This window comes from Megalops cyprinoides, chromosome 12, assembly GCF_013368585.1.
Source record: "Megalops cyprinoides isolate fMegCyp1 chromosome 12, fMegCyp1.pri, whole genome shotgun sequence".
NCBI classification, from domain to species: domain Eukaryota; kingdom Metazoa; phylum Chordata; class Actinopteri; order Elopiformes; family Megalopidae; genus Megalops; species Megalops cyprinoides.
The window spans coordinates 20,253,255-20,280,087 of NC_050594.1; the positions used below are offsets into that span (position 1 = coordinate 20,253,255).

Consider the following 26,833-nt stretch of genomic DNA (forward strand, 5'->3'; position numbering starts at 1 on the left):
GATGCCACCTTCACATTTTCGACAAATTTTCGACTTTCATCGTGACATAAACGTTTGCTTCGAGTTGGCGTAGTTAGTTCCCAACATCTGTGCAGGTTATTACGGTTCATAACCTACCAGCTGATGGATATTTCAGTGGCCGTAAAACAAGTAACTGTCCCGCTTCGTCTAAGGCGCCTTCACAGTCGAAAAACAAGCAACTGATTCTTAACTCACTGGCATTGCAAACACAGATTAAAAAAATAAAAACTAATTTTAAAAACAAATTGCATAGGCTAAAACTATACAATAATTACCATTGCTATAACAATACAAGTTAACATTTTTTACAACGCATTGTAAATTACTGTGACGCTAATGCCCCCGTTTCTGTCATCACCACAATATAATTGTCTGGGCAAGCCGTGGTTGGCCGTGTGACGCAGAGGAGGGCTATCTTCCCAAGCACAACTTCTCCCCCACTCAATTTCCTGTCGAGGAGAAAAGGAAAAGGTTCAGCTGAGTAACCTCACTGGCCTGGCAGAGCGTGATGTAAATTATCGAGGAGATCACCAGTCGAAGGAGTTAAGAGTAACTTGATGCTTTTTCACTGCCAGAACTTCAGAGCTAGCTGCTAGCGCGACCCATGAATAAGCATTGCAAGGACTGGAGTAGCTGTTAGGACTCACCAGGTGCTCAGAGTGAACAGGACGACCGCGTAACGGGGTAAGATAACTTAAGTCTTTTTTTCACCCCATTGATGGCAGTGCCCCAGAGACAACGCCGTTTCCCGACAGAAATGACAACAATAAAAGGAAGGATGTAAACGTTTCTTTACAAAGTGGACTGGGCACACAAAAATATGAATATATTTTTGTTCAGGTGTAGCCATTTATTAAATCAGCATTTCCTCGAAATGTAATTAGTTCATTTTTGGCTACATGACGTTATGGAAACAGTTTATTGCTTCGGTATCATGAAACTAATTGTTAGAATTTAGATAATGGACGAACTTAGTTTAAAAATGATTAAATATTTTGTTCCATAGGCGTAATACGGTTAAAACCATTACAAGCTTGTTGATAATTAGCTATGTATTGTAACTAGCTTTGATAAATTACATCGGTGGTATTGCTGTTTGTTTAGCATTTCAGTTACTGTAATTCCCTCTGTAATAAAAAGAACATCCACTTCAATCATTTTAATAAAATGAGATTATTATACTGTAAATATAACATAAGATTAACATTTTAACGTTTTCCAGATTTTGCATGCATGACATATCTTGGTAATCGGAAACACTTTTTACTAAACTACCCATCATCTGAAGTGGTTTACAAAGGGTTTACGCTCATGTTAGACTTGGCCACGTTCGATATTCGTTGACGCTCCTTATTAGAATTTACGTTTTCAGCTCGAGGGGTCGCGTTACATAAAGCAGCGTTCAATTACCACCGTGGTTCTGACTTAAGGATGTGCGGTTGGCTGGCTGGCTGGCTGGATTGCCGTGGACACACAAACCAGAATGAAAACTATCTGATATTTTAGTTGTAGTGGGAAAACTCGGCAGCAAGTCACACGAGAGGTTAAGCGCGTTCCTATGCTGCTTTACGTTGAATACATTCAGATGACCAGTTGGGGTTTGCCCTCCAATAACTGGTCACAAACCCGCATTCATTTGAGCTCCGTATTAGCTTTTTGTCTCCTAGTCTTTATCATCTGACAAATGTTTATTTTGAAAGCGAAACTGAATCAAAAAATAGCGAGCAATCCGAAATCCACGCAGTCGCGTTCAAGACTTGAGCATGGAAACGGGTGACTTCCAAGACGACACGGAACGAGTCAGTTTTAATCAGACAGGGCGGTGTAATTTAGATGTTTGACAAAAAAACTATGCACGGCATGCAGAGACTAGTAGCGATGAGGAAATGTGTAACTTTCTCGGAGGAATTTCCCAGCATGTTTTCAGAAACTATGTTTTGGGGGGCGAGCGTTCTTGGGAGTATGGGAACAAGTCTGTTCAGCTGCTGGTTCATTTCAGTGTTGAATCACTGCACTGAGATCAGCGATCACTGACAATCATTGCTGTGGGGCCAGACAATGGGTTCACAGAGCTGACGCCCAGAAGCACTGACACCAATAATGAGCTTTAAGTGGGTGCAATTATGAGCAGTCAGCTCAGTCCAAGTAGGAGTGCCCACCCCAGCCCCCCCCCAGCAGGACTGCTACACTGACTTCCTGCCTACTCACAGGGGCATCACACACCCCCACTCAGAGAGGCTAGTAGCATGGACATTCTGTGCCCCTTGGGCAGAATGGTTGGCAGCTCTGGGCCCCATTGCACAGAGCTGGACCCCTGCTGGCTTGATACCCAGTAGGAAAAAACAAAGAAGCCTTTTGATTTATATACAGTGTAAATATTGGATTTCGATTAAATGATTAAGATCAACAGTGGAAGACATGGCACCTGTATCTATTCTGCTGGAGTTTCTGCAGTGGTTGGCGGCAATGAAACTTCTGCCCAGTGTACAACACAGCCCCCTTGGTTCTTGTTTCTCACAGAATAACAGGGCGGGTCTCTGTATGCAAATGAGCCATGTGCAGTGGAATAGCATGGAAAATGCCTGTGGCATAAATGCAGGAATACAGTAGTGGCACCATCACCCATGTCAGGCTTTGCAGATGATTAGGGAGTTGTTTCCGTCGCCTTCTCACACTTACATGTCTTGCAGCAAACATGAAGATCCTGCTGATTCTGGCTGTTGTACAGCTTCTCCCTGCTCCAGCACACCTTGTAAGTAGAGCAGTATCTTATTGGTGATCTTGTATGTTTGTAATCACAGTATACACCCCAGGGTTTGTGGAAACTTATAATGCAGAGTACAGGGCACCTCTACTAATATCAGTCATAGGTGGGCTCAAAGGTTTGCATACTCATGTATAGGTGGTTTTAACTAAGTCAGCATAATGATCTTTCAGTGTTCTCTGTTCTCACTGATGTTAGGTGGTGTGATATTAGGGACCGTGTGTGTGAGAGAGGAGACAGGGTGTGATGGGATGGTAAGGGAAGTAAGACAGGTCATATAAGATTCAAAAGTGAGAACATGCCACAAACAGCTTTCCGTCTGTGTTAATATGTAGGCCTGCTGTGTTTTTGGCGGGCATCTCCATCCACATTTTTGGATGGGTTTGCTGAAACTGATACCCTTGTGAATGTGACATCAGAGTGAAGCATGGATGGTCGTTCTGAAGATTGTCAATATGGCGTAAGGCGTAAGATTGTTGCTGTTGTTCAGTTTACAGACAGACAGTCCTTTGCTGATTACTGGGAGGACTGGGGACCTTGGGGTGATTGTAGCCGTAGCTGTGGCAGTGGGGTGACCACAAGGATGCGCAGATGTGTCACCCAGAGGTAAACACTCTCTCTCACTCTCTCTCTCTCTCTCTCTCACTCTCTCTTTCTCACACATACACAGGGTCCACAAATGTGAATGTGTGTCATACTTCCCTGTGTGTAAATGTTTTACTTGCCAACTGTTTGAAGCCCATCAGAATGCATACTGCTCAAAATCATGTCACAGCTCAGTACAGTACATATTTATCCCCAAGAAATCCTCACAGTTGCAGTATGGATGAAAAACTACATTAAACATTAATAATGTCTGGAAAGATATGATATTTACTTAAATATTTAAGATACACCTTCCAGAATGGGAAGAAAGAATGAGAAAATAGTGGCTATGGAATTCATTGATCTTCTTCCATGTGTCTTTATGTGTACCTGTCAGCTGTCGTTTCTCTATGAGGAAACCAGAGAAACTAGAGAACTAGAGTGTGTGAGTATGTTCATTCATTGTAATAGTGTGGAATGGCACACTTTCAGATACAGTAAACGGTTTGCGTGGCTGAGGACACTGTGAAGGTGGGTGTCAGTTGTTCACGCAAGTAGAAGAAATTGTCACAGCTCTGACCTTCTCACCTTCTGGGTGAGAAAATCTGTGGTGATGAGACTCATCCCACTTGTGACAACACAAGTATCAGCTCATGTAGCCTATAGGTGCAGAACACTCACTGTGACCCCAGCAGCACCCCGCTGTTTCACCTGTTTATGGCTATCCTCAGGCATTGCAGGCAGCACTTAAGGCAAGCTGTCAACGGGAGTGTCCTTATTTAATATAGTGGATAGGGTTTAGTTCTCAGAAGCGGGCGTTTCCTCCTACAGGTGACACCAGCAGGGGAAATGCACAGAGCGTGGTGTGCGTTGTCTGAACAGGAAAAGAAAATATGAATCTGAAAAGATTACTCAGCACCATTGTTGCACTGCTCTGACCAGTGTTTTCAGAGAAGCCCTTATGGCAGTCTTTCCAAACAGTTCTTACTAAGTCAGTCAGGGCTCAGTTGATTATACTGTGAGTTTTTGTCTTTCAGAACTTTACTTGAGAACTGAAAGAATCCCCTTCTGAAGAGACAGGAAGAGGTCCAATATAAAGGACAAGCTCAGAATGAAACCCCCCTTTCACACACACATGAAGTAAAAAAAAAAATTTTAGAAGGCCTTTTTTTACAAGTTGTTTGACCTCAGGAAGTGGCAGGGGAAAAGTGGTGATGGTTTCTCGTGTGCATGTGAGTGGTTGTAAATGTATGTTTGTGTCTGTGGATAAAAATACGCCTGTATGTGTATTAATGAATATCTGTCTATCTGCTTGTGTAAGCACAGACAGCTTCATGGCCATAAATCAAAATGCTGGAATTCAACCTGCATGTTCCCTCTTGCACCTTAATATTTGAAATGTACTTACATAATGGGGATACATCTATCAGAGGTACCCCTTAAGGAGTAAAGGAGGAGTGACATGGTGTCCACAAACGAGGCTTTCTAGGACAGGCCAAACTATTGTTACTGATGTTTGGAAAGGTATTTCATTTGTGGAAGTACACTTTTGTATATATTGCTACATTCAGGTGCTGCCTTGACATACACAAAGGGAGCTTCCTAATGGGTTTGCTTTCTTTTTCTTTTTTTCCCAAATGTGATAAACCTGAACAAACATTTACACTCAGCTTGACTGGGTTCCCGAGTCTGCAGATGTGTAACTTCATTAAATAGCCATCAGAAGTGGTTCAGCAGACTGAATGGCAGTATTGGGGTGCTGTAAACAGCACACAGTTACTGATTTGCTTGTAGTTTTGTATGAATCATACAGGTGGGCTGATGAAGTGCATATTACTTTTTGGAGCAGGGCCTCCATCCAGTAGGGCCAGTGATACTTTTTTGTAGATGTGCACTTAAAATTTGTAAGATGACAGGGTCATGAAATTGGCTCTGCCTAAGGTATTACCAATGCCAATGCATTGAAGGTTGCTATTTCTTTCTTCCTGATTTCAGACATAACATTTGCCACACACGTGTTGTAGCCCCTTTGTTCAATACTTTTCATTGCCATAGGAGTCCATGCCCATGCTTATGAGTTGAAGATGGTAAGACATTCAATTTGGTTGTATCATTATCATATCATTACTGATGTTGTAAATGCAGGGTAAAACAAAGTGTCTGCATTGTCAGGTTTAAAGGTCCCAAAATTTCTCCAGCCCACTGAAAAGCCCTATCTGAGCAACTGTTTTTGTAGGGTGCGTAACTCTGAAGAGCATTGGTTAATCTGTGGATGAGTGTAAATGCTTTTCATCTGAGGTATCCAGTGGTTTGCCAGCCATCTTGTGTAACTTTTGATAATAATCTTATTGAAGCTTCTCCTGTTCTGGGGTGGCAGCATCAGATGCCATGGCATTGTATTGTGTATGTCAAAAATACATCAGACAAGTTTATGTACCTGGAAGCTATTGCTTTTTCCTGTCACTCCCACATATGTCAAACCTTCAGATTGACATTAATGGCCTTATGCTAAGCAAAAATATTGGCTTGGAAAACTGATGTTGGAACAAGGAGCCTCTGACTTCTTTCTCCTGCCTTTTCCTTTGTCAGCCTTACCAGCTTTTGCTGAGATTTCTGCAGTACTTTGTGTGTAGTTCTTAGTACATAAACACCTTTTTTGTATAAGATCCAAGGCTACACCCAATATGGTTGCCAAATGCATTTTGGCAAGTCAGCAGCTTCTTACAGCATCCCCTCATTCAACTGATATTTGACATGTTTATCATGCATGGACTGTATGTAGGTTCTTGACTTGGCTCTTGGCCATGCTCAGTCATGTTCTCTGCGTATGCAGAGCACAACTCATAGCGTGTAGATGTGTTTGAAATACTCTTCCTCACTGAGGGCCAGAATCCACGTCTGTTGTGAGCACCAAACATAATCCCGCATTTATCAATAAGTTTTCCTAACATTCAATCATTCATCTGGGGCAGCAGTGTAGCAGTGTAGTGGTAAGTAGCAGGACTCATAACTGAAAGGTTGCCAGTTTGATTCCCAGCTGGGGCACTATTGTTGTACCCTTGGGCAAGGTACTTAACCCAGAATTGCCTCAGTAAATATCCAGCTGTACAAATAATTAACATGTAAAAAAAAAAGTAACCACTGCAAGTCGCTCTGGGTAAGAGCATCTGCTAAATGCCAATAATGTAAATCATCTCACATTTGGTACACTTACTGGGCATGGACTGTGGATCTGTGCAAATTGATAGTCATGGCTCTGGGCTCCTGACCACACCCAGTATGGTGACAAAACTTTCTGTCGCAATTATGGGAGTTCTGACACTTTTTCTCGGTAGGTTCAGATTTCATGAATTTATTGGTCATAGTTTGTGGATGTTGCCAAAAAAAGCCTTTTGTTGCTGGAGGGCCTGTCCTTGTATCAAACTCATTTTTCACTTGTCAACGTCTCGCAGTGCTAACATGTTCATCTCACACTTGGCACAGTCATCAGGCACGGACTGTCGATTTCAGAGAACTGCATGTTATTATGGCTCTAGGTCCCTGGGCACGCCTGGCCACGCCCTGCGTGATCCCAAAACACAGCTTTTGTATTAGGTTTCTTAGCATTACCTGACCTTATTTGGCATGCTTATTTCTCGAAGTGTCTAGATGCAACTAAAATGCTTTTTTGGAATAAAACCCAACCCAAAAAGGCAGCCAATGCCAAACTGTTTCTCTTAGTTATTCTTCTCTGCTGAAGAATGTTAAGCCTTTTGCCAAAGACCTTTATATATAAAGTTTATATACCTTTATATCTAAAATTGTATTATGGTCATTATAATTTAAATTTTGAGGTGTGGTCTCTGCCTGTGTTCTTGTCCATTGCAAAAAAAATCACCAGCAATTTGATTAGAAAGCCTTATTATTGCCCACAACCTCTGGTTTTAAATGTTATGTCATTCCTGTGCAGTACTAATGCAATAAATGTTGTTTTTTTAAGCAATGTGTTAACACACGAATAATGTTGAGAAAAACCTAGGGGGTTTGATTATGGTCAATTGTGTTTTTTAATAAATTTAGATGTTTGTCATTTAGCTTTTCCATCTAAAAATGTAATTCTATAATCAGTATTTTCTAGAAGTATATATATGTGTTAGCTGCTGATTCCTGGGAATATTGATATTAGTGTTTTTAGTGTTTAGTGTTTAGTTGTTTTCTTTATATATTTTTCTTCCTAACTCATCAAATAGTTGTTTCCTGATTGTTCTGTGCTCTGGCACATTAGAAATGTGGCTAATGTTTGATAACATGGCCAATAATGCATGGCACATGATACATCTGTCAGAGGCCCACCCATGAAGGAGTGACTCACATTGTATATTAGTAGTCTGGCAGGGCAGTGTAATTCTTGTAGCATCTTGTTGCTCAGGAGAACATGTTGTTATATACAGATTAACAAAGAGTAATCTCCTCACAATGTGTCAGGGGCCATGAGGAATGCACAGTTTAATGAGGTGGGATTTTAACTATTCTATGTGCAATAAAGGGGAAGAAATGTGTAAATTATGTGTATGAATGTGTAAATTAGGAAAGGTTTGCTAATGTCACAAACTTGGTTGCTGAATTTACAGAAAGGGGGTGATGGGGGTTTACACAATTCTCATATTCAGTGTTATCCTGTGACCTCCAGAGGTATTGACAAAACATGAAGGCAGCTGTGTGCTGTTCCGTTCAGTGCAGCTGCTTGGGGCTCCAAGGCCATGTCTTCCCCAGCTTTACCATGAATTTGGCACTGCAAAGTTCCATTAAAGAAATACAATTCCCCAGTGTTGAATAGGAAAAACTAAACTGAACAGGGATATCCCACAGGACAAAAGGTGAGTGGTCTTGAATGCAGTCCATCTGTTCACCCTGCTGAAACATAAAATATCTGACACTTTTAAACAATTCATAGTTGCTGTATTCATCGCTACCCATCAGCACCCCCTTCCCCTGTAGCTGAACCCAGTTTCATGGAAGAGATCAAACACAAGCCTGCCTTTGTACCATCTGTCTCTGCTCTGTTGTGTCATGTTGGCCAGGTGAGTCAGAAACTGCCGTCTCATCTGGGAGGGCACAGTGTCTGCAGGGTGTGTCCCTCACCCCCTCACGTATCATTGTCGGTTGGTCAAGTTTCACTGTTAACCAGTCACGGGAAAGCAGAGTGAGACAGGACATGTCTGGCACTGTTCAAAGATTAAGTGCTGAATTAAAAATATCATTAGACTTTCCACAGTTCTACAGGGTGGGGTGAGGAAGGGTAGATGAACACCACCAAGGAATACCTGATTAGGCCACACCCGTCCTTCAGAGCAAAACATCTCTGCATTTGGGTGTGTGTGGGTGTGTAGTGTGTTGTATGTGTGTGCCAAGCTGAATCCGCCCCAAGGGTTAGAGTGTACCTTTCCCATTCTCCTATGGTTCCATCTTTTTCAAAATATTTTGCCCTCAGAATGAAAAATGTGTCATATTTTGCATGACTTACCCAGTGTGAACTCTAATCCTTATTTTATGTAGGACGGATGGAGGAAACAACTGTGTCGGGCCTTCCAGGTCTTACCGTTCCTGCAACATCCAGGTACACACACACATACATTCGTATGTATGTACATTTTTACACACTCTTTACCCCACCTTATGTTTTTCTGCTTCTAAAAAAACAAACATTTAAAGCACAATTAGAGTTAATTACCTTGAATATAGTTTGATTGGCTTTTTCAGTGAAGTTATCTGAAATTGACTGTTTCTGTTATGTACAAAGTCAGTATGAAAATATTTAATAAACACTTTAAAAACAAGGGCATCAAAATGAAGCTAAATATATATATATAAAGTAAATTGTACTCAAATAAGAAAACGTGTAACAATGTTACTTTTTAGATTGAGTGTTGCTTTAAGAGACATGATGATAAGCCAGAGCAAATGTATGAAAAAGACAGGCAGAGGCATATTTGTTGTAACAGTATTTTCAATGCTTGTTCCTCTGGAAGTAAATAGAGCAATTACATAATAGTTCTGGCAGTGCTGGCAGTACCAGTACCAATACTTAAACATGACTGTTGGTGTGTTTCAGTGTGTTTATTTTAGCAGCTCTGACTTGAGTTCACCCCTTGGGCACAGATTGTTTGTAGCTCTGCTCTGATGAATAAATCTTCTGGCCTCACTCCAGCTTTAAAAATTCAATGTACCATTTAAAGCATCTATAGTAAAGTTAAGGAACAGCACATACAAAACATAGGTTTTTAAATTGTGGTTAAATTTTACTTTAAGCTGTGGGAAGAGCACCAGGATTTAGTTGTTATCATTCTGGTAATTGCTTTGTAACCTTTTGGGCCTCCATCAGTGAGCTGACTAGTGAGTCTCTTTGTACAGCTTCCAGTTTGATGTCCTGACTTAGAACCAAATGTGTTTGGCATGTCAGCTGTGGCTGCAATATCATAATGCACTTCACTTTCCACTTACTAGTGATTTAAATAAACTAGGGACAAACGAAAAAACAAGGGATTTCTGCTGTTACTAGTTGGTCAGTTTTCACAAAGTTATTTCACCGGCCTCTCTATCAGGTATTGTCATTTATATTTATGAAATTTATGAAATCATTTTTCCCTATTGCAATTGCTAATAAAGTCAGTGTGGTTCATTTACACAACAAAGAAATGCAAAAAAAAAATACATTTTGTGACACAATGACAGAAACATTTAACATGAAGATGGCATCCTAACTTCTGCGAGACTGACTGGCTAAATGCCCAGGCCTGTTTGGGTTGCAGTAGTGCATTCTGCATTGGGTGAGTTTTATTATGTCGTCCCTTCTCTGCACAGGACTGTCCAGAGGGGTCCCGGGATTTCCGAGAGGAGCAGTGCTCACAGTTTGATGGGATGGACTTCCAAGGGAAGCAGCACAAGTGGCTGCCATACTATGGAGGTAAAGGGGGCGGAGCCTGAAGATGGCATTGAGTCACCAGTTCTGTATATAGGAATCATAGTTTTGTCCTGCCTGTGGTGTACAATTGTTTGACCAGCAAGAGAAAAGAGCCAGTGCTACAGACTAGCCACACATCCTCTGCATAGTCATCATTTTTGGAACTGAACATAAAAATATCATGATAATGGTGAGTGATAATTAGTGTAAGAAATTAGGGCTAACAGCTCTGTGATCCTGAGTGCGACTGTGTCTAACCCCTGAAGCGGAGAACCCATGTGAGCTGAACTGCATCCCCAAAGGAGAGAACTACTACTACCGCCATCGCGCAGCCGTGGTGGACGGCACGCCCTGCTACCCAGGGCGCCGGGACATCTGCGTGGAGGGGGTCTGCAAGGTAGGCGGGTCAGCCCCCCAGGTTTGGCCGTACTCATTCCTGCGTTGTTTACGGTGCACAGGGCGGGGAGTGAAGGGGTGAGATTTTTCTGCTGTGTGCCGTACTGTAAAGGGGACTCCCTCTCAGCCGTGCTTAGCAGCATGCTGTTGCTGTGCGACTTGCTGTGCTGTAACATCCCCCGTCCTCCCGTCTCTGCCTCCTGCAGAGTCTGGGCTGCGACAACATGCTGGAGTCACCCCAGCAGGAGGACCCCTGCCTGCAGTGTGGGGGGAACGGCCAGTCCTGCTACCTGGTCAGGAACACCTTCTCCATGCCCAGCTTGCCCAAAGGTACGCCTCGGAGTGTCCTCCTCTCCTCCTCCTGTGCGCTTCTGTGTGTCACCTGTCTTAATGCAGGGAGGGCTGTTCAGTGTTCCCACAATCCTCAGAAATGCTGAGAATATTTTCATCCTAGAAACAGTGAAATGCAGAAATTGTGAAAAGTGATCAGATGTCCCGCTGAGTGGGAAAGATCTTGCTAAATTGCTAGTTTGATGTCAAATACTACCAAGTTTAAAAATGTCTGGTATGCACATGATGTTGATAACAAATTGGCCAGCTAGCATGTACACTGAGCAGAAAAGTCACCACTGCCTGGTATGTATTGCCAAAAACATTCACAGCTGTGTGACCGCAGCGACTTCAAATATTTTGAAAATAGTGTCTGAAAGTATTTTCCCCCTCCAATTGCATGTCAAATTAGTCCAGTTTCTTAGGAATTTGACAATTATAGCAATAAAAATAATCCTTGAACAGGGTTTTCCCGGGGTGTTGAGAGGAGCCTGGGGGCTGGGGGACAGCAAAGGTTTTGTAGGCGGTTGATTGACAGTTTATTACTCTGTTGGGACAATTTAAAAGACAGGTGTACTTCTAACAAAATGTTTTATACTGTAATGTTGTTTAACATCTCAGTGATTGTTAGCTAATGCTCAATGGTCCCAAAGTGGTAGTCATGTATACTTTAAGTTTGAGCATAAGCTAACCATCCCTTTATATATTAAAAATACCTTTATAGATTCATTGTCATTTTTATTGAAAGAAATACATTTGAAAACAGTTGGACAAATCAAAATGCATATGAATATACACTACATGGCCAAACGTATGTGGACACCTGACCATCACACCTATATGAGCTTATTGGACATCCCATTCCAAAACCATGGACATTAATATGGAGTTGCCCCCCATTGCAGCTATAACAACCTCCACTCTTCTGGGAAGGCTTTCCACAAGAGTTTGGAGTGTGTCTGTGGGAATTTGCTAAAATGCCAAAAGAGCATTTGTGAGGCCAGCCACTGATGTTGGACGAGAAGGCCTGGCTCGCAATCAGCGTTCTAATTCATCCCAAAGGTGTTCAGTGGGGTTGAGGTCAGGGCTCTGTGCAGGCCCCTGGAGTTCCTCCACACCAAACTCATCAAACCATGTCTTTATGGACGTTGATTTGTGCACAGGGGCACAATCATGCTGTAACAGGAAAGGGCCTTCCCCAAACTGTTGCCACAAAGTTGGAAGCGTACAATTGTCTAAAATGTCTTTGTATGCTGTAGCATTAATGTTACCCTTCACTGGAACTAAGGGGCCTAGCCCAAACCCTGAAAAACAGCCCCAGACCATTATCCCTCCTCCACCAAACTTTACAGTAGGCACTGTGCATACCGGTAGGTAGCACTCTCCTGGCATCCGCCAAACCCAGATTCGTCCATCAGACCGCCAGATAGTGAAGCGTCATTCATCACTCCAGAGAACGCGTTTCCACTGCTCCAGAGTCCAGTAGCGGCGTGCTTTGCACCACTCCAGCCATTGCTTGGCATTGCGCCTAGTGATGTTGGGTTTGTGTGCAGTTGCTCGACCATGGAAACCCATTTCATGAAGCTCCCAACGTACAGTTCTTGTGCTGATGATGCAGCCAGAGACAGTTTGGAACTCTGTTGTGAGTGATTCAACAGTGAGGATAAGCGGTCGCTTCAGCACTCGGCAGCCCCACTCTGTAAGTTTGTGTGGTCTACCACTTCGTGGCTGAACTGTTGTTGCTCCTAGACGCTTCCACTTGACAATAATAGCACTTATAGTTGACCACGGCAGATCTAGCAGGGCAGAAATTTCGCGAACTGACTTGTGGCAAAGATGGCATCCTATGACAGTGCCACATTTAAAGTCACTGAGCTCTCTGGTACAACCCATTCTACTTCCAAGGTTTTTATACGGAGATTGCATGGTTATGTGCTTGATTTTATGCACCTGTTAACAATCGGTGTGGCTGAAACACCTGAACTCAATAATTAGGAGGGGTGTCCAGATACTTTTGGCCATATAGTGTATTTTGTTAAATACTGACGTGATAGTTTGGTAATTTACAAAAAAACTAGGTATTTACAAAAGCATGTTATCTTGTCATAAGATCAAAACAAAAGAAATATATACAACAAATCCTCAACAGCAGCAACTATATTTCACTTCCACAGATATTTTTCTCATTGAAAATACAGTATATGCAGGTCAAAGTTTTGAAGTAATTGGATTCACAATATTCTTACAACTGCTTGTTTTATTAGTTAGTCAAAGATGATTTCCACTGTACATACCAGTACACAAACACTGAAGCACTGGAGTGTTACATATCCCGGTTTATACATTTTAAAATGACCAGTTAGCATCTGTTAGTTTACCAGTCAGACACATACGTAACATCGAAACAAATCTTGTATAGTAATATATTTAGAAAATGTACAATAATGATGGAATCGTGACATTTTTGACAATATTCTGACTATGTGGCCTATAAAACCAGCTAGACAAGCTGTACTGTTTGAAGGGGCAGGGAGACCTTTGTTTTAAATCTTACATTACTTAAAGGTCATTGATAAGTCATGGAAAATATAGGTCTCATTTTAGTGGAAAACCTGACCGTTCCTGCCTTACCTTCCCAGGATACAATCAGATGTTTATTATCCCTGTGGGGGCCACCACCATCAGTATCCGAGAGATGGTTGCCACTCGCAACTACCTGGGTAAGTATAGCCCTTGTGGCCTGAGTCAGGAATGGAAAACCATGGTCCGCATATCCACACAGGGCAAGACAACATGAGCTCACCGAGATAAAGACCCTAGTTCCTCTTATAGGAACACAAGTCATGCTTTTGTGATTGCTCTAATGGGTGATGTTATCTTCTCAGTTCATCAGCCTGTGGGGTCAGGATGGTCATATTTCCATAGGGAGCAGGAAGTGGGGTAGTATATTTTTCTCCGTTGTTGTGGAAAGATAAGAGTAATTGGCTGTGCTTTTTCATTAGCTGAGATGGCTTTAAACATCTGCTGTAGATCAGAGTGTGTGAAGGACGAAGCAGCTACTGACTGCTGCCCCTGTCATTTTCTCAGCCATTAAGAATCTGCGTGGTGAGTACTATCTGAACGGGCACTGGGTCATCGACTACTCACGTGCCACCCCCATCGCCGGCACCACGCTGTACTACCAAAGAGGCGCAGAGGGAGACATGGCCCCTGAAACCATCACGGGCCGAGGTCCCACAACTGAACCCCTGATTATTGAGGTCAGACAGCAAGCTTGCTGGAATAGTTCTACATCGTTTTACTGAGTTTTTAAACCATGAACTGTGACTACAGTTTGGTATTGAACATGTGAGAAACATGTGAGAAACACTGAGCTCTAAAATTAATTTATTTTGTGAAGAGAACAGAATTTGTGGACCAACATATTTGTATTCTCTTATATTCCCAGTAGGTATTGATTGTAGCCAGTTTAGTTTTAGACATACTATAATGCAGAATTAAATCAGTGGATTGTGCAACATGCACTCACAATTACATACTCTGAGACACACACAGGCACAGTCAAAACACTTAACCTGTAAATAATGCTACACGTTAAGCTTCCAGAACTCACGTATTAAACAGCGGTGTGAAACAGCGGAGTTCAATGACCCTGAGGTCCCCTCCAACTCCAGTGTTCTATCTAGTAAACCTGTCCTTGCTCTCCTTCTCAGCTTATCAGCCAGGAGGCGAACCAGGGAGTGGAGTATGAGTACTACCTGCCACACAATCGTCCCACTGAAGGCTATTTCTGGAGCTATGGCTCATGGTCCCAATGCAGCAAGGAATGTGGATCAGGTTCGTCCCCTGACCAATTTATAAGCCTGTGTATTCACAGAGTTCTAATCATATGCTGTTATTGAAATGGACAGCTATAAATTCCAATCACAGTCGCACATTGTGTACTTTTAAATCGATCACATCTATTTTCATTCTAAATAGTACTGACAGCCCAAACCTGATTTGTAACGGTACAAATCCTGACCCCCCTCCTCCAGGGTACCAGTCGCGTCTGGTCTTCTGCGCCATTGACAATGAGGCCTATCCAGATTACCTGTGTGCCAGCCTGCCACGCCCTCACAGCAACCGCACCTGCAACACACAGCCTTGTCCACAGACTCGCAGGTGAGCAATAAACACAAAGGAGCAGGAAAGAAAAGAAAGAATGTGTATTCAAGGCCGCCCGATCCGCGTGGCATTAACAAAGAAAGCAGTTTGAGGATAGCCTGCAGCAAAGTGCTATTTGGTGTCTAATGTCAATGTATTGTGCCTTCAAAAGAGTAAATACCTTGCTACCACAGCTCTGAGATACAAGCCCTCCGGACTAGGTGTTTAACAGGTAGGGTTATGTTGGTTAAAGAGCTACTCAGCTTCTTGACAGGAAGTGTAGTTTGAAGAAATCCCTGGAAAATAAGTTGCGCGGGTGAAGTTAGGTAAGCTGGAGCTGTAGGACATGTATGTGTGACCTGGAAGGAAATAAGGTAAGTAAAGGTCTTAGGTGAAAAGCTGTGGTAAAATGACACTCCCTCACAGTAGGCCAGGTGCTCAAGGCATTTTCCTTTAGCTGGGAGAGAGTACTGCTGATGTCGGGGTCTCACTGCTCTTGGTGTGTTGTTCCTGTTTGAAAGGATGGCGTACCTCTACCAGCCGCAATTGTGGAGGCCCTTGGAAAGGCCAAGAACGTTTGTGTACAGGTAAACTTGGAGCCCCAGAGAGTGTCGGGCCACTGTGGGCTTGAGGGTTCATGTCTTTTCTGAGAGAGCTTGTCCCTATTTGTTGTGGCGCTCCGCGATCGGAAGCGTGGGGGCAACTGTCCAGCTCAGAGATCTGTCTTTTCCCAGTCTCCCCTTCAGGTCTCCCCCTGTAGATTTTTACCCGCAAGGAATGTGAAATGGACTGAGGCAACAGGCTACTGTTTTGAGCCTCAATCCCCGTCGTCACGTACATCCTGGAAATGAAATTACACACGATTAAAAAAGTCTCATTCCTTGCTTCACTTTTGACATGCTGCCAGTATCTTTTGATCTCTGACCTGGGTTGCTGTCTGGTTGCTGTAGCATAGTGTCTGTGTTAAAGTGTGTTGTTTTGTTCATTTCGCTATGTACGTGTTTAGTGGACGTTTGAAAAAAGACCATACACAATGGGTTTTTTTTTTAAAGAATATGCTTTCCGTGTTCTGTGTTTGTGCAGATTTTAAAAAAGAGGTACACTTGTGTGAATATACATACCAGGAAACAGCTCTTAAATATTTGTATCTTCAGTAACTCCCTGGTATTTCCTGCTCTTACTCTTTGATGGCATCCTGTAGAAACCTGAGATGGCCCCGTGCAGCTCCATTTGGGAGTTTTGAGCTCAGTGATTTAGGGAGGCTGGAGTTTGATAAACAAGTCAAAGGATTATATTGCTAAGTACGGAGCAGCTGCACAGATTCAGTCAGAAATCACCAAAACGTGTTCTTCAAGTTGAGTGTCGAAAAGAGTCTGTCCAGATCCTGTCTTGAGGTGTGTCTTGGAAAAGCTTTCTCCTCAGACAATTTGTAAAAGCAACCCTTAATGTTCCAGTAATTCTGAATTCTGATTCCCAGTGACTTAAACATACATTCAGTTTAGGCCGAATGAAAGAAAGTTGTACTTTCTACAGATAATTTACCCATAAGCTCTCAGAAAAAGCAACATTTAATTAATTTGAGCTTTGCTTCATAGATGCACAATGCTGCAATGGTTAGTTTATAGTTAGTCATAAGAGATAGATACTGTTTTACAATTTATGTACAGATGGATACTGTTTTACAATTTACGTACACTGTCTAATGTAACCATTGGCCATTAGAGTGAGCAAGCCAAATAAGCAGTCTGATAAAACAGCGTAAAGGATTATAAAATTAGCAGGAGGGACTGTGCATCATCAGAAAGTAGAAATGTACCCACAGAAGTCACTGAAAGAAAAACAATGCCCTTTGCCAGAAAGACATTCACAGCCCAGCCAGGTCCATCCCTGGGGACACTGCGAGACAAATAAAATGGGTAAAAATGGGAATGACTGATGGAATTTCAAGATTTGAAGGTTTGTTTTCATTTATTGCTGGTGACAGTTTTCCGATTGTTTGCCTGTAATTTTGTTTGCTGTCTTTACAATGAAAGGCTCCTGAGCAAAACCCTTTCAATACTGAGACAAAAACAATAACCATAAGGTCTCAGGGGGGTAACTTTTTTAGTGTTAAGAAGTGTTTTTGTACAAGATTGCTAAAGGGACTGACACCTGAAATGTCAGTCTTTTATTTTAAACATGCAAAAAAGCCCAAAATGTATAAACAACAAATAATTTGCTTTAAACCCTTTTATGTGCGTAGAGTGCTGTAACTGTTTTGCTTTTGCTGCGATAAAATGTAACATCAGTCATGACTGACAGTAGTTTTTTTCAAGAGGAAAGGCTGAGTTGTAACGCTGTGCTTAAGTCCTTAACTGATAACACTGTTTGTAAATGACATTATGTACCATCCAGGTCTGCTGTATGTAAACTAATAAGCGCTTGTAGTGAGCTGTAGCGGCGTAGTGCACACTAATGTGTGAGTGAGGGTGACCCAGAGTCCCCCTCCTGCTGGGCCTGTGGGAACAGAGCAGCTTGGCAGTCGTGGTGGAGGGGGCAGGGGCTGGAATGGAGGTGTGCCGACCAGTGAGTAGTAGAGCCAAAGCTGGGTGTGGCCGTGCGGTAACGAAGAACACTTCCTGTCCTCCGCTCGGTCTCTTTGCGGCGGCTCAGCTGGAAGATGGGGGAGTGGAGCGCCTGTTCCACCTCGTGCGGGGGCGGCTCCCAGACCCGCACCGTGCAGTGCCTGTCGCACGAAGCAGAGGGGGCCCGTGTCGTGGAGGACTCCGTCTGCGCCGCGTACGCCCCGCGCCCTCTCAGCCAGCAGGCCTGTAACCTACAGCAGTGCGCCCAGTACAGCGTCTCTGACTGGAGCCCCGTGAGTATTTTGGGAGCAGTGCTAATGGGGTAGGACGGGGGGGGGCAACAAACGGAGGAGTCGAAAGGTTTACCTTTCTTGGTCTGTGGTCCCATTGGCAGTGTTCTGTGACCTGCGGGGTGGGGGAGCAGACCCGTGATGTGGTTTGCGTTGGGGCGGGAGGGGTGCGGCTCCAGGACTACGCGTGTGGCTCTGTGCCCCGCCCAGTTCACACACAGCCCTGCCAGAGACCTGCCTGCGTCCGCCGGATTGCCTGGCACATAGGCGACTGGGGACTGGTGAGTGTCACCGCTAACCCTACATGTACAGTACAAACCCGAACCCCACTTACTGATGCTGAGAAGATGTCTGGTCTCTGATGTGCATTTCTCTCCTTACTTTCTCTACACCCTTCCGCTATTAATCCTCTCTGCCGTCTCGCCTCCTCCTTCCCCTCCACCCTTCCTTTCACTAGTGCTCCAAGAGCTGTGGCTCGGGCCTGCGAGAGCGCCAGGTGATCTGTTCAGACAGGGAGCGGAACCTGTACGGGGCGGAGCGCTGTAACACCCACCCCAAACCCCCGACAGTGGAGGCCTGCAACACGCAACACTGCTACATTCCACAGCGTGAGTCTGACACTCCTCCTCCTGCTCATAACCAGTCACAGACAAAGAATATTTGTCCTGTAGCTACATTGACTCATCTTGGTTTCTGTCTGGCTGTGTTTGTTTTTCTGTATGTATCTTTTTTGTCTGTTTTTAATTCTCTGTGTGTGTGTCTCTATCTGCCTGTCTGTCTTTCTATATGCAGTGGTGCCCAGCATGCAGGATCCAAGTGGACATGACAACACCCTGCACGGTTTCCGGCCCTTCATCCCCGACAATGCTACAGGTTTTTCATTCACTCATTTGTGCATCCATGAATCCTTCCATTCATTGGCTGTCCTGTATTCTTTATCCCATATGCCATTCTGTTGGCACCCTTACCCTACCCCCCATCTATTCACTACCGCCTGGTCCCTGTATGCCCCGTGGTCCCTCTTCCCATTACTGCCCAGCACTAATTATCCAGGCCTGATTGACATGTTTTCCTGGGATTTGGGGGGATTGTCTTTCTGATTAAAATATTTGGGAGGCACTGAAGTGTGTGAGTGAGCACTGGTTTTACCGTGGTTTTCTCGCGCATTGTAGTGCTCAGTGCCTGTGTGTGTGTGGGGGGGTATTTATATTTGAGTGTGTTTGTGTGAGTGTGTGTGTGTGTACGTATGTGTGTTGGGTGAGTTTGGACATACCCCGTTTTCGCACGTTAGACTGCCCCTTGCTATGTTTCCGTTTGCTGACCTGGTGCTGTGTGTCTTTCTGCTGTGTCTGCCCTATGTGAAACTGTGCTGCTCCTTAGTCCAAAGGCCTGGGGACCCACACCACTCAAACACACTCCACGACCCCTACAACCCTGTGCTGGGGCCACACTGCTCCCAGTCCTACTACGGCTGCTGCCCAGATGGTCACACCCCTGCCAGTGGGTACCACGGTCAGGGCTGCCCCCAGGAGTCCTGCACACGAAGCAGGTACCCACCCCCTACCTGCCCCCCCACCACAGAGAATTAACTGAGTTATATATGCTTCTGGTAAGAAATGCTGTCATAAGTGGTTGTTTTTCAGTTTTCACTCAAAATAAAGGCATCCTAATTAATACCTTGGCACAGGTATGAGACATTACATTTTGAAAAAAAATGTAATTTCCCCTATGCTCAAGTATGAATATATGACAAGTCAGAAGTGCTGAAGTCAGTAATGTGGTTTTGATTGTGCATATTTTGACACGCCATCCCAGAAATTGCTATTTTCTCATGTCAAAAGCCCTTTTCTTCTCTTCTCAGCTGGCATGTGTGGGATGGGGACATCATTGTGCTTCTGTCTGTACTTGTGTATCAGGTACGGGTGCTGCCTGGACGGTGTGACTGTCGCTCATGGTCCCAACAGGGCAGGGTGTCCGGAGCACAATGTGCACACCAACACGGTAAGGGAAGCCCTCGTGTTGTCTTCTGCTTCCAGCCCTTTGCCTCTTCCCCAGACAACTTCCCGTTCCTGCAGCCGGCTCTGACTTCCTCTTCTCCACCGCCAGGATCAGTACCCGGCCCGGCCCGATCCCAGCGAGCAGTGCCGCTACACGCTCTATGGGTGCTGCGAGGACCGGGTGACTCCAGCCACCGGACCTCACAGACAGGGCTGCTACCCGACTACCAGCGGTGAGCGAGGGAGGGAGGGAAACGTGTGAGATGCACAGTTATACATGTAGAGACACAAAAAATGGCACAGAATTGGATATCTTGGAAGTGGAGAGAGACACAAGGAGCGGTAACCTCTGATTTATAGATCTGCGCAGTAAAGTACCTCTGTAGGTACATGCAGACTGTAACTGTTCCTGCTGTAGTGTGTGTTCAGCTTATTGGCAGCTGTATTATTGTTCTGCTACATAGTGCAGTAGGGTATGATAAAGTCTCTTTTCAAACAGTTGCATATACCATGGCATAATTCTTTCACTGGCCAGAGATGCATTTGTACAGAGAAAACGCAGGGTGTCACTCACACTCAGTATATCACCTTGCTATCAGTTTAAAATATATATTTAATCAAAAATTTAATTTTGTTTTGTTTTGATTTTCATATTAAGCTCACTGAGGCTCTGCTCTGCTCCAGAGTTACGCCTTAAGCCCTCGAGCTCTCAGCGAGCGATCACATGGCATAGCGTGGCAGTGACATCACTGAGTAACCGTTCATTCCAGGGCCTGAGGCAGCATGGGGCAAAGGAGTCGTAAAAAGCAACGCTTCGGAGCACGCCTTGAAATGATCCGGTTACAGTCATATTTACTAAAGGAGGGTTGCTCTAGGTTTCATACAGTTTGCGTGCTGCAGTTTTGATGAGGGTGATCATTGCTGTTTAGTGGTTTTCAACCTGGAGTCCATGATAACATTGTAGGGGGTCCCTGGCAGTGAGCCCTTCAAATCCAGTGAGCTTATTGATAATCAGGTTCAGGCTAATATCCCAGCTGTTTTCCTATAACAAATATGCAGCACACTGAAATACATGAAGACAGTACACATTTATTTTGACACAAAACATCCTTTGCCACACATTTCAGTTGTTTGTTAATTTATGGTACCACAAATACTGTGAATGTGCACTCTAACCAGTGGCTGCTGTATCACAGCCAAAGAGTCTTAATATTTTGCTATAATATTACATTATTGTATATTCAGTAGTGCAAAGACTCATTGTCTGCAGACTAAACTTTGAAGTTATTGGTGAGCCACATTAATAGAAGGGTTGAAACGCGTTTGTGTTGTTTGTGATTAGTTCAAAGGCCGGCCTGTTCCCAGCCGCACACCCCTGGCCCATGCAGCGACTGGACGGCGCGCTACTACTACGACCCAGCCACCCGCGACTGCGTCCACTTCTGGTATGGGGGTTGCCAGGGCAACCAGAACAACTTCCTGACCAAGGAGGAGTGCCAGAGGGACTGCCACGGCGTGGGCTGGACCCAGCCGCACACGGTGCAGGTGTCAGAGAGGAAGGAGGCCAGGCCCGGCCGCGAGCGGGACATGAGGAGGGTGTTCACGGTGTACCGGGCTTCCTCCTCCTCCTCCGCCTCCCGCAACAGGCAGAGCACCAGCGCGGCGGCCCAGGCCCACAAGGCCAGGGTTCAGTACCACCCGCGCCGCCCCACCCCCGTCCAAGTCCAGCACACCTACCCCACAGAGAGGTAAGAAACAGGAGCCCGGGCCCCGCCCAGGCGAGGGAGGAACCTGCCAACCCATCTCTTTAACCCTCAGACGAGCTAGATTTCCGCCGTCCAGAAACACACACGCAAGTGCACGCACGCACACCAGCATGCGTATGCAAATGCACGCATGCTCACATGAGTGCCTGTATGGTGACACACATGTAGGCAGAGTATATACATGCACCAGACACATACATACACATAGTCAGGCAGGCAGATAGTCAGACATGTACACACACACACACACACACACACACACATGCACACACACACGCCAAGGCACAGTACGGAAACACCCAGGAGAAGGAGAGGACCTCCGAGTGGCTCTGTCGGACAGTGCTCTGCTTTTGGACTTTTTGCTCATATAGACTTTTTTTCTTTTTCCCCCGTCATTGTTTCCTTAGAGTTATATAGCTCTTGTAGTGCCTGCTACCTCACCAGCTTTACAGGACTCTGTGCCACTGCTGTCCATGTGCTTCCTGTGATTGCTGATGTCATAATAAAGAATCTGCTGCATCATTTCACCTGTCCTTGTCTGCCCGTGTCTCTGTCCTCACCCTTGTGGAAGAACCATACATGTTTAAATAAGGATACAGGTGCAGATCTTGTCCCCAACCAAAACCTTTTTTTTTTGGAAATCTTGGTTGATAAAAAATAGCAAGATATTCTAAATGTATGTTATATTGAACTATCTGCTGTAGTACCGTGAGTGTATGGTTGCTCTGTATGGGAAAGTGTTTGTATATGTCTGTGTGTTTGGATTAATTGTCTATCTCTCTGCTTTGGGTCAGGCCTCTGTGTGACCTAGACATTTTCATGACCCTGGTCTGTTAGCGGTGTAAGACTTTCAGAATATGTACGTAACTATCACTATATGACTATATACTATATATGTATAGACAAATTAATAAGCATATGATGATATTCTGATATCAATTTGTTTATGTTTATCAAATCATAACAATTGTCGGTAAAGATTGGTAAGATAATATTTGTAAAGTTTTTTTTATTCATATTTTAGGAGTCAAGAATCACATTACAGTTATCTAATCAATAAATATATTTAGTGGAGTAAAATGTGGCCCCAAGGAGCATGAAAAATTAGAGACCTTCAAGGACTAAAGATGCAAATTGTGACATGGGTATTGCCACGGATTGTTCACCGATGTTCTCTTTGGACAGTGGGCCGAATGGGTGTGTATGTAATGCAGAGGTCTTTTATTTGCTTTGTCTCTGTGCTTATGCCAGTTCTTTTCATTGCATATTTTATTCTCTCTGAGGCACAGAATCACTGTTGGGAGGCTGTTTTGCTGACAGTCACATCACATGAGCTACCAGCAGTTATTACCAGATGAAAGAAATTGTGTGGCAAAGGGTGAACCTTGACCTTGTTCTCCATGATCCTTATACCTGGTCCTGATTGGCCAGCTCTGAGCACTGCTTCTGTCTCTGTTGTCGCCAAGTGTTAGTCACTGTGTCTCCCTGTGTTTTCCAGAATAGACAGCACCACAGGCTGTGTGTCTCAGGGAGTTGAGTAATTTGTGCGTTGGTTGTTTTTTTTAGTGGTAAACTGCAGGTTGATTGAGTGCATGTTGTGTGGTGCTTTCAAGAGTGGGGTAGGTTCAGCTTAAGGACCCGCTGAAGGGCATTTGCGTGAGGCTTGTGGGCCTTGCGGGATGCTGGTCTTTTTTCAGTGGATTTACTGTTCTGAGGGTGTGGATGATCTTTGTGGCTAAAATCGGTGACGGCGTAATCCGTCACCCTCGTGCTGTCTCTGTCCCCCTGTCCTCCTGTCCCTCTGTCCCCCTCTCCCGGTCTCTGTCCCAGCAGCAGCGGAGTGAGCATCGATCAGTCGGATCCTTCCACGGTGGAGGGCCGTGTGGGGCAGACGGTAGTGCTGCCGTGCAGGGTCACCCCGCCCCCGTCCTCCACTGTCATCGTGGAGTGGAGGAGGGATGGAATTCAGCTCTCCCCAGACCGGTAAGGAGGCTGCGCCACCCCCCGGGGGCTGTCAGTCCGCCTGCTCTGCCTGGTGCTTTCACAGGCGCCCCCTGGAGGGCTCCAGAGCTCAACGCAGCTGGAATGAAAGCAGCCTTAGTTTCAGTGTGATGCCTCTGTATCTCTCTGAGTGACCAGTGCTGCCTCTCTGTGCGTGAATCCTCTGTCTCTCTCTCTCTGTATAATCCCTTTGTCTTTCTTTCTCTCAGAGTGTGACCCCTTTCTCTCTTTTTGTAATCCCTCTGTCTCTCTCACTCTCGGCCTCTCTTTTTCACTGAGTGTGACCCCCTCCCTCTCTGTAATTCCACTGTCTCTCTTTCTGAGTGTGACTCTCTCTCTCTCTCTCTCTCTCTGTAATCCCTCTGTAGCACTGTCTGTCTCTCTTTCACTGAGTGACTGCTGCTATCTCTGTGTGTGTGACCTCACTGTCTATCTGAGTGTGACCCCTCCCTGTCTCTCCACCCAGGCACCGTCAGCAACCAAATGGCTCTCTGCTTGTGGGGCCTCTGAGCCTCCAGGACTCAGGCTGGCTGCTTTGTGTGGCCACAAGAGACCAAGAGAGAGATCACCGCTACATATACCTGTCTGTCTCAGGTAATGCAGTGCTACGTACCTGTGATACACCAGTCTCTTTCAGATTGATGCATCTCACCTGTGGCTGTTCCATTCTCTGACTCTGCAGTGCTCAAGGTCACTGGCCTGTGAATACATATTTGCAACAATATGAGTCACTGTTTCTCCTCTGTTTGTCCTCCTGTGGCAGAGGGGCCATCCCAGACTGCTCAGAACCCAACCACCTACCAGGGAAGTTCTGATGGTCCAAGTACAGGAGGCAATAATCCATCCATCCCTCAGGTTACCCCAAGGTAGGCATGCTCTTTCTCACACACGCACACACACACACACACACACACACACACACTCTCTCCTCTATGCTTGTGCACAGTCTGACAGACTCCCCCCCTTTTCAGCTTTAAGATTGACCGCACCGGCTCCTCATTGGTGGAGCGGCGGGTGGGACAGACAGCCAGACTGCCCTGCAGGATCAACCCCCCTTCAGCCTTAGCATCTGTCAGCATTGAGTGGACCAAGAGCGGACGCCCCCTGAACTCCCTCAGGTAACAACTGCTAACAGTGTCTGTCTGTATGTGTTTGTATGTGTGTCTGTGTATGTCTGTCTATGTCTGTGTTTATGTGTGTATGTGTCCATCTGTCTGTCTGTCTGTGTCTGTGTGTGTGTCTTGCCTGTTTGTGCTCAGAGCACAAGCTGTGTCTCAGAGTCAATGCCTTAGCTGTTGTGTGGTATGATTAGCTGTGATTTGCTGGTGTACTGCAGACATTCCCAGCAGTCAGATGGTTCACTGGTTATTGGTCAGCTCACCTCTGAGGACTCCGGCTTCTACACCTGCACAGCCTCAATTCACAACCAGAGGGATCAGAGGCAGTTACAGCTCAAAGTACTTGGTAAGGAAGAATCACTCATTAATTTTTTTATGAATAAAGCATTTATTTATTTACAAATTTTCACCCAGTTTTACTAATTTAACCCCTGTTTTGAACTCCAATTGAACCCATTTTTCTTTGTTCTCTGTGTTTGTGCCTTTCAGGGGACTTGCGGATCACTACGGCCCCCAATAACGTGCAGGTGTCTCAGGGCAGCACAGCCCAGCTCCCCTGTGTGGTGTCGGGGGAAAACGTCAATGTTGGCTGGTCTAGGTGAGCACAGCTTCTCTGTTCTTTGAGGGCCTGGGACCATGAAGCTGCCCTTGCTGTTGAAGCTGACAGTGAACTACAACTGCTTCCTAACCAGGGGTATAATGTGATAGTGACTGCAGCCATGTAGCCTGCGCTTCGCACTAAACCTCTGTGGTGGCTCTCTGTGTTTCACACCTCTGGCTCTTCTCTCAGAAATGGCGTGCCGGTGCGGCCGGACGGCAGGCATGTTCAGGTTTCAGTGGATGGGAGTCTGATCCTGAACAACGTGCAGCCGGCGGATGAGGGCTCCTACACCTGCAACGCGTACACCGGCACCTACTCCGTCAGCGCCACCGCCGAGGTCCGCATCAGCAAGGCCTCGCAGATAGGTAGGGACAAGTCCGTTGCCGTCATACATACTGTTGCTCCCTATATATCTCTTTCTCTTTCCCTCCCTCTAACTCTCTTCCTCTCTCCTTCTCTCTCTCCCTGTCACTTATCCTCTCTCTCTCTCTCTCTCTCTCTCTCTCTCTCTCTCAGCACCTCTCTCTCTCCCTCCCTCTCTCTCACTCCTTCTCTTTCTCCCCCTCTCTCTCTCTCTCCTGTCACTCAGCCTCTCTCTCTCTCTCTCTCTCTCCTTCTCTTTCTCCCCCTCTCTCTCTCTCTCCTGTCACTCAGCCTCTCTCTCTCTCTCTCTCTCTCTCCTTCTCTTTCTCCCCCCCTCCCTCCCTCTCTCTCTCTCTCCCTCTCTCTCTCCCCCATCACTCGGCCTCTCCCTCTTTCTCTCTCAGCACCTCTCTCTCTCCCTGTCGCTTAGCCTCTTTCTCTCTCCCTCTCTCCCACAGCACCTCAGCCTGCTGTGCCCTCGGAATGTGTGGACCAGCCGGACCTGGCGAACTGCGATCTGATCGTGTACGCCCGCCTGTGCACCAACCAGTACTACTCCAGCTTCTGCTGTGCCAGCTGTGCCCGGTATGCACAGGGGGTGGAGGGCCCCGGCCAGCTGTGGTAGAGCTGGGAGGGGTGAGGCCGTTTCGGAAGGATGGGGATCGCTGCTGACGGGCAGGAGCAACGACTGTTCACCCCCCCCCAGAAAAATACACTCAAAACTGATTTAAATTTCCAATTGGAAATCTTTATCTGAAACTTGAGTATTATGTTTAAATTGAGTCTTGTTTTGGAAAGGGATGCATAGAAAATTCATTAGAGGATTATGTTAAATGCGTATATAAAATTCATTAGAGAAACTTATTTATGGTTTGTTCAGGGAATTATATATATGTAATATTATATATGTGTATATAATATTAATTATTAATGTTTAAAGAGCAGTGTCCT

The 26,833-nt window shown here is 45.2% G+C and overlaps 1 protein-coding gene across 2 annotated transcripts; it reads left to right on the forward strand.

Moving 5' to 3' along the window:
• Positions 1-484: 484 nt before the first annotated feature.
• LOC118787028 (papilin-like) lies at positions 485-26,596 on the forward strand. Of its 2 annotated transcripts, XM_036542423.1 has the most exons (28): positions 485-705; positions 2,712-2,773; positions 3,276-3,391; positions 8,906-8,966; positions 10,211-10,313; positions 10,577-10,707; positions 10,913-11,036; positions 13,676-13,756; positions 14,124-14,296; positions 14,750-14,873; positions 15,074-15,200; positions 15,704-15,769; positions 17,835-18,039; positions 18,141-18,317; positions 18,494-18,644; positions 18,829-18,909; positions 19,417-19,585; positions 19,953-20,037; positions 20,143-20,266; positions 21,376-21,781; positions 23,633-23,782; positions 24,267-24,394; positions 24,564-24,666; positions 24,772-24,918; positions 25,137-25,264; positions 25,408-25,516; positions 25,709-25,884; positions 26,341-26,596. In XM_036542423.1, exons 2-28 carry the CDS (start codon positions 2,717-2,719, stop codon positions 26,505-26,507), a joined length of 3,669 nt encoding a protein of 1,222 aa, XP_036398316.1. In that variant the 5' UTR covers positions 485-705; positions 2,712-2,716; the 3' UTR covers positions 26,508-26,596. The 2 variants fall into 2 exon arrangements, with proteins under 2 accessions (XP_036398316.1, XP_036398317.1); XM_036542424.1 differs by lacking the exon at positions 15,704-15,769.
• The last annotated feature ends 237 nt before the right edge of the window (positions 26,597-26,833 follow it).

What these genes read in the sequence shown, in the direction of transcription:
- LOC118787028 (XM_036542423.1), top strand. Translation starts at nt 2,717, where the DNA reads ATGAAGATCCTGCTGATTCTGGCTGTTGTACAGCTTCTCCCTGCTCCA. An exon ending in CTGAACCCCTGATTATTGAG is followed by an intron (nt 14,297 to 14,749) that starts GTCAGACAGCAA and finishes TCTCCTTCTCAG; the next exon opens with CTTATCAGCCAGGAGGCGAA. An exon ending in CAGCAAGGAATGTGGATCAG is followed by an intron (nt 14,874 to 15,073) that starts GTTCGTCCCCTG and finishes CCCCTCCTCCAG; the next exon opens with GGTACCAGTCGCGTCTGGTC.